At 41.3% G+C, this 8,077-nt stretch overlaps 1 protein-coding gene across 1 annotated transcript in view; it reads left to right on the forward strand.

The window, feature by feature from the left end:
* LOC310728121 (thrombospondin-3b-like) overlaps positions 1–5,862 on the forward strand; it is a 27,819-nt gene extending 21,957 nt beyond the window's left edge. The window contains exons 18-30 of the mRNA XM_083545281.1: positions 693–803; positions 893–1,000; positions 1,100–1,259; positions 1,420–1,538; positions 1,868–1,920; positions 2,023–2,216; positions 2,453–2,631; positions 2,754–2,802; positions 2,886–3,082; positions 3,237–3,409; positions 4,077–4,216; positions 4,470–5,002; positions 5,141–5,862. Coding sequence (XP_083401407.1) covers positions 693–803; positions 893–1,000; positions 1,100–1,259; positions 1,420–1,538; positions 1,868–1,920; positions 2,023–2,216; positions 2,453–2,631; positions 2,754–2,802; positions 2,886–3,082; positions 3,237–3,409; positions 4,077–4,216; positions 4,470–4,531 — 1,545 coding nt within the window. The 3' untranslated portion in view covers positions 4,532–5,002; positions 5,141–5,862. The remainder of the gene's footprint in view (positions 1–692; positions 804–892; positions 1,001–1,099; positions 1,260–1,419; positions 1,539–1,867; positions 1,921–2,022; positions 2,217–2,452; positions 2,632–2,753; positions 2,803–2,885; positions 3,083–3,236; positions 3,410–4,076; positions 4,217–4,469; positions 5,003–5,140) is intronic.
* The last annotated feature ends 2,215 nt before the right edge of the window (positions 5,863–8,077 follow it).

Below are 8,077 nucleotides of genomic sequence, written 5' to 3' on the forward strand. Positions count from 1 at the left end.
TCACCTCACACTCACACATAGAGGTGGAAGTTTAATGTTAATGGGGTGTTTTGGAGAAGTGATGAAAGTGAAAGTGATCCAACATGTCTCCCATTCCATACTTTACCTCCATGTGATTTCATCTGGACTGCGGCTCATTGGAAGCGACTTCACCTTACAACAAGACGATGAGCCGAAACAACGAATACGTCTGAGTTCTGTGTGTTATTTAGAGAGCAGACAGACGTCTGGAGTGTATTTATCATGGAATGACCTGCCCAGACACCACACTACAAGCCTACAGAACTAGAAGAAATAAACCTCCAACTAGTAAAGAACATCTCTGCGAGTTTTACAAAGTATTTCAGCTAAATGTTTGGAGAGAAACGAAGCGTCAGGATGGTGAGAATGTGGAAAGCTGTTCTTCATGCCGTAGGATTTTTCAGTGAAAATAAAGTGGAACATCTGGACATTTATAAATTTAATTGGTCGAAGCAAACCTTTATACCGTTACATTACCGAATTTGTTGCATAGAAACGAAAGGACCACACGTGTGTATATTGTATAAAAAAGATTTCACTTTAATAGCGAATGAACACATTCTATTTCTTGCACTTTTTCATTTAGATTTCTGTTGAATTATTTTCACTGTTTAAACAGATCCTTTTAAACTCATATCTTATACACAGCCGTTGTTTTATTTCTCTTTCAGTGTAATGTGGGATTTGCCGGGAACGGCAATATTTGCGGCGTCGATTCTGACCTCGATGGCTATCCAGACGAAGCTCTTCCCTGCATCGATAACGATAAACACTGCCGAGCGGTTCGTCCTTCGTTCTTCATCTCCCTTCTTCAGATTTTCTTCCCTCTAGATCTATTTTTATGTTTCCTCTTTACAATGCACTTTTTCAGGATAACTGCATCTCCACGCCCAACTCTGGTCAAGAGGACACAGATGGTGATGGTGTAGGAGATCAGTGCGATGAGGATGCAGATGGAGATGGAATAAAGAACGTGGAGGTTGCTATACAGATGTTGAGAAATTAAGATTTTGCTAATACCTAGGAGAAGAATCTTTTAGATATGAAACTCATAGAAGTTCGGATTGTATCTCTGCAGGATAATTGTCGTCTGGTGCCCAATAAGGACCAGCAGAACTCAGACCCAGACTCATACGGTGATGCGTGTGATAACTGCCCAAACGTCTCTAATGGAGATCAGCAGGACACGGATAGTAACGGTGTGGGAGACAGCTGTGACAGTGATATTGATGGAGATGGTACGCACCACACACCACCACAGAATGGAAAATGTCTGGGAATATCAACACCATGCAAATGCCCAGCATTTATTCCTCAATTTATTTAGTTTGTAAAATATGAATGAAATAAAATGTAGTGGTTCATCTTTTAGAAACGTCTTTTGTCCTCCTTGTGCAGGAATCCCCAACATGCTGGATAACTGCCCTAAAATCCCCAATGCCATGCAGACAGACCGGGATGATGACGGAGTCGGAGATGCATGTGACAGCTGTCCTGAGATCAACGACCCCACTCAGGTGTGTGTCTCCTTATACATCACTTATAATCCACCAGACAGCTCGGTGTGAGGTGTTGCAGGATCTGGAGGTGAAGATCACTCTGAGGTTGCCATGGATTATCACCTTCTATAATGGTCCCTTCCAAACTTTGAGGAGTTCAAGCTGTCATTGATGTCTACAGAGCAAAACTGTCTGAATGGATCAAAATGATGATGAGTGGCAGCAGTAACTAGGCTTCATCACACAATCTCATTGTTGATTATTTTCCTGTAACCGAAAACCTCTAAGTGTTGTATTAATTAAAAATGTCATTCTGTATTCATTCTCCTTCATCATGCTGTTTGTAGTCGGACGTTGATAACGACTTGGTGGGAGACGTCTGTGACACCAACCAGGACACGTGAGTTTCCCGCAGTTTCAGTCTAGACTTTAGTATGAAAGCTATGTGGAATTGAATCCAGCAGTAGAAGTGTTTGTAACTTTGTGCTGAACGTGTGTGTAGAGACGGTGACGGTCTCCAGGACACGAGGGACAACTGTCCAGAAATCCCCAACAGCTCTCAGGTGGACTCGGACAATGATGGCGTTGGAGACGACTGTGACGATGATGACGACAACGACGGAGTTCCAGACGATACGTATCCCGGTCCTGATAATTGCAGACTCATCGCTAATCCTAACCAGAAAGACTCGGATGGTACACAAACACACACACACACACACACACACACTCACACGGTATATTAAGCTGTATATTCCCTCATACTGCTCTTCTCCTTCTTTTCCCTCTTTTCCACTCTTCTCTTTTTCTCCTCTCCTTCTCTTCACTCCTTTCCTGCTCCTCCCATTATCTTCTCCCTCTTCTTCCCTCTGCTCCTATCTTCCCCTTCTCTCCCTTCTTCCTCTCCTTTTTAATGCTCCACTTCTCCTCAGCTGATGGAGTGGGAGACGTGTGTCAGAGCGACTTTGATAATGATAAAGTGAGTGATGTGATGGACGCCTGTCCCGAAAATGCTGACATCACCATGACGGACTTTCGAGCTTTTCAGACGGTCATCCTGGACCCTCACGGAGCTTCTCAGATCGATCCCAACTGGGTGGTTCTCAATCAGGTCAGCTCATGGATTTACTCAATTCATAGGCAGGAGGAGTTTTTACTTCCTGATTTAATGTCATTGTGTGGCGTGTGTGTTTGTGTGTGTTTGTGTGTGTGTGTGTGTGTGTGTGACTGCAGGGGATGGAGATTATACAGACTATGAACAGTGACCCAGGTTTGGCAGTAGGTACGTCTCGTTTCTATTCTCATAATTCCATTATTGTAGCTCAGCTCTTCAGATCGCTCCAATGTCTCCTCATGTTCCTCCAGGCTACACTGCGTTTAATGGCGTAGATTTTGAAGGCACGTTCCACGTGAACACAAAGACTGACGACGACTACGTAGGCTTCATTTTCGCCTACCAGGATTCGTCCAGCTTCTACGTGGTGATGTGGAAGCAGACGGAGCAGACGTACTGGCAGAATCTGCCCTTCACAGCTCTGGCTGAACCTGGGCTCCAGCTCAAGGTGAACAGTAACGATATAGTACAGCAACACACACACACACACACACACACACACACACACACACACACACACACACACACACACACACGTATGATATCTCCTCCTCGGAATGAAACATGTTGCGGTAACGTCTCTCCTCACCTCTGTCTCCCAGGCAGTGAAGTCTCGCACAGGTCCCGGGGAGTTTCTGCGTAATGCCCTGTGGCACACCGGAGACACACACGGAGAAGTGACGCTGCTCTGGAAGGATCCGAGGAACGTTGGATGGAGAGATAAAACCTCATACCGCTGGAGCGTCAGCCATCGGCCGCAGGTCGGCTACATCAGGTCAGTCCAAGAGATACAACAAATAATAAAATAAACACGTTTAATAAACCAAAACAAATACATCTAATAAACAACAACTCGAAAAGAGAAATCTAATAAACAAACAAACAAAACAAATCAATAAACAAGTCCAGTAAACAAATGAAAAGTTCAACAAACAAAACCAATAAACAAAATCTATCAATAAAAAAAATCAATAAACAAAACTAATCCATAAAAGCAACAATTCCAACAAAAAGTTATTTAATCAATAAACAAAATTAATAAACAAAACCAGTAAACAAGTCCAATAAGTAAAAATGTGTATATCTTGAATACACAAGTCTAATAAACAAATCAATTATACAGGTCTAACACACACACACACACACACACACACACACACACACACACACACACACACACACACACACACACACACACACACACACACACACACATATATAAATTCTAGCCTAATAGAGATTGTGTATCCCCGCATGTGTGTGTGTGTTTGTGTGTGTGTATTTCGGAGGCAGTGAGTCGGTATTTCGGTGTGAAGATCAGGTAGTGTTTTGGGGATTTAGTGTGTCTGTGTGTGTGTGTGTGTGTGTGTGTGTGTGTGTGTGTGTGTGTGTGTGTGTGTGTGTGTGTGTGTGTGTGTGTGTGTGTGTGTGTGTGTTTTCAGAGTGCGTCTGTATGAAGGCACCTCTCTGGTTGCTGACTCCGGCGTGGTGATCGACACCTCAATGAAAGGAGGACGTCTGGGTGTCTTCTGCTTCTCCCAGGAGAACATCATCTGGTCTAATCTTGGTTATCGCTGCAACGGTGAGTGCTCCACACCCACAGCTCTCCATGTAGCCCTCATAAATACAACAAATCAGTGTGTTCATGTGAGCTGGGGATCTACTGCAGGTAGCAAGAGAGCTTTTGAGCTCAAACATCTCACTCACCTCATCCACCTCTGTAGAGCTTCTGAAAAGCTTCTGTATGTTCAAAAGACTTTGCATTTAAATGCTGGAAGGCTATTTAGTCAGTGTGTGTGTCTTTGTGTGTGTGTGTTTGTGTGTTTTCTCAACAGATACAATCCCAGATGATTTTAACCTCCACCACAAACATATGAACCTCAGGACAGGAGTGTAGATGAGCATCCACAACTTTAATCACTGCACATCAAGCAAAATAAAGTTACCACAGTCTGCAGTGTGTGTGTGTGTGTGTGTGTGTGTGTGTGTGTGTGTGTGTGTGTGTGTGTGTGTGTGTCTACAGTACTGTAATATTCAGGGTGGAGAAGCTCACGCTGAGGACAGACAGGAAATTAAGGTTACACAATTCACATCAGGCAATAATATCCTGCATTAAAAACATTACACAAATACACAAAGTCACATTTTCACAGAGGGTAAAAACTCAGCAGTGGAAACTCGGTGGTGCTGGGATTTGAACTCACAAGTTTAAGGATAAGGATAAGTCCAATGTCTTGACCACTGACCTGCCAGTTCCCCAAACAGCTCAGACTTACACCAATTACACAGTTACAACAAGTTACATAAAGTAACAGCAGGTTACACAGTTACACTGAAGTAACACATAGTTACACTGAAATTACACACAGTTACACTGAAGTTACACATAGTTACACCAGAGTTACACCAGAGTTACACTGAAGTAACACACAGTTACACTGAAGTAACACATAGTTACACTGAAGTAACACATAGTTACACTGAAGTTACACACAGTTACACACAGTTACACATAGTTACACCAGAGTTACACAAAGTTACACATAGTTACACTGAAGTTACACAAAGTTACACAGAGGTACACCAAAGATGCACAAAGTTACACAGAGTTACACAAAGTTACACAGTGTTACACCAAATGACACAGTTACACTAAATTACACTGGAATTACACAAATTTACAGTTTACAGAGTTATATCCACTTAAAGAAGTTACACTATTATACAAAGTTACACCGAATTACACATTGCACCGAGTTACACAAAGTTACACTGAGCACTAGAAGTGTGAATCTTTATTAACATCACGCTTCTGTTACATGTCAGAAAAAGCTTAATTTTAGATCAAATTAATCCAGATTTGGTAAATTTGCCCACAGTCCTACCAGCCTCGTCCTCTTTCTCTGCCAAACCAATAAAACATCAGATTTGCCTGTTAAAACATGATATTTTTATGTGTGTATATGTGTATATATACATACTTACAGTTTCCTTGAACTAATTGGAGATTTTCTATAATGAATTTAAAATGTTTAATGTGGTGTACGTGGAGCAGCAGTGATTTCACTCTGCAGTGTTTATTATTATTATTATGGTGCTAAGTACACTTAATCCTCAGTGTGTGTGCGTGTTGTATGTGTCTGTACTGTATGTAACACTTGTGTCGTGAATTTGTTCAACTGTAACTAACCACCATTTATGAATAAAAAAATGTGAAATACTATTAAATACTGTTATACCAGTATCTACCGCTAGAGAGCAGAAGAGAGCCACCAAATATTTGATCCTAGTTTTTGCCTCTAGAGGGCGACAGAGAGCCATCGGACGTGTTAGACGTGTTATTTTCTGCATTGTTTCTGACTTTTCTATCCAGCTCCTTATAGTTCTCAGCCTGTAATCCTGTTAATCCTTTTTATTATATTTATTCTTACTGTCTTAAATGATTGTATTATAAAAGCATGTTCAGGGTCTGATAGAGCTCTAAAGAAAGGATCCCCCAGAGAACCAGTTATACCAGTCATCCCAAGCATGTTATCCAAAAGAACGAACAATTATATTAGCCACTAGATGGCGACTGAGAACCAGAAAACGTGTTTTCCCAGTTTTAGCCACTAGGGGGAGAGAGCGCCAGCAAATGCTCTATCCCATCTCCAGCCACTAGAGGGTGGAAGAGAGCAGGGTCCTAATTATCGTCATAACAGTCTTAAAAATACAGTCAATCTGAGACTAGATGATTTAAGGAGAGCTTCTGGAGAGATTTTTGGCTTTAAAATCCATTTGTTAAGCCTCCTATAGATTCTTGTAACTTTCACTATGTAGAGCAGGTACAGTGGTCTCTCGGAACTCATGGGGGTTACGTTCTTAGACCCCGCAAGTTTAGAAAATCTTTGGACACACCCCCTGCAGCCCCTATTATACCTTAGTGAATTCATGTAGACATTATGTCACTTTAATAGAACAATATGTTTATGATTTGTAATGAAATTTGTTAGTGAAAACAGTTAAAAATGTTATTCCTAACGTTCCTGAACATTCTGTCCCTCAAATTTTAAGAAAATCCGCTACTTGCTGTTAGTTATGTTCCAAATGAGAACCCGTGAAATTTCCGAGCATGCATGTGATTTGTGTTCAGGAATCTGTAATGCCAGCGAAAACTTTAAAGAAAGGGTTCTTCAGTACATGAGCAGCTGAGGACTGTAGCTGGACAAGACAACACATGTGTCGTCATGTGAAGCTTCAAGGACAAAAACCTGCTGCTTTTTAAATCCATTCAGACCTTCTGACTTTTTCTTAAATCCTCCTGTAGTTTCTGCTTGTGTTTCCCCAACAGCTCTGACCAGAAGATGTCTGGTCAGATCCCAAACTCTCCAAACTGGGTGCCATAAAATAAACCTTTCCATAGAGATGTTCTGTCTCATAGCACACATTGACTAAATAACTGTTTCTTTATTTCTGCACACATGTGTAAGTGCATCCTCTATACACCCAGAAGTCCATGCATGCCTAAACCTCACTCCCATTTGTGGTTCTTTCTTCAACTGTTGTTCAACATTAGAAGCACACAGTTGTATCAAATGTCTTCAGCTGCTGTAACTAAAACTAAGAGACCCAAACACTATTTCCTCTGAGCTCCATGGAGATGGCTGGAGTGGAAGAACTTCAGTCTTTATGCTAAGAGTGTGCACAGCTCTACTAAAAACCTGTGGAATCAACTGGAACTGGAGACTCTTCCTAATCCTACATCAGTGTCTGATTTCACTCAGAATGGACACTAATCCCCAGAGACATGGACGAAAGTCTAGTAAAAGAGCCATGAGGAACTTTCCATTAAGAGTACCAGGGAACTTGATAGAGAACAGTCACGTGTCTGAATACTTTTTCATCACATTGTGTAAATCGGTTACGGAAAACACAGAAACACTGATTACAGTCAACAATAAAGAACAGAACTAAGAATAGTTTTTAATATTGTAACTGAATGGCAGTTTTACTGTGTCAACCACTAGTTACTTATTTTAGTCTTCAGTCTGAGCTGCATGAACAGTCAGGCAGAAAAATTATATATAATATCATCCCTGATGTGTACAATTTTGTTCCTTACATTTTTGAGAAGCTTTAGGATAAAGTGTACTGAGAGTGTATTAAAGGTGTATTGAGAGTGTATCGAGTGTATTGAGAGTGTATCGAGTGCACTGAGAGTGTAGTGAGAGTGTATTGAGTGTACTGAGAGTGTATTAAAGGTGTATTGAGAGTGTATCGAGTGTATTGAGAGTGTATCGAGTGCACTGAGAGTGTAGTGAGAGTGTATTGAGTGTACTGAGAGTGTATTGAGAGTGTATTGAGTGTACTGAGAGTGTATTGAGTGTATTGAGAGTGTATTGAGAGTGTATCGAGTGTACTGAGAGTGTATTGAGAGTGTATTGAGTGTATTGAGTGTATTGAG

Source organism: Silurus aristotelis (genome assembly GCF_946808225.1).
Source record: "Silurus aristotelis genome assembly, chromosome: 6".
NCBI classification, from domain to species: Eukaryota; Metazoa; Chordata; class Actinopteri; order Siluriformes; family Siluridae; genus Silurus; species Silurus aristotelis.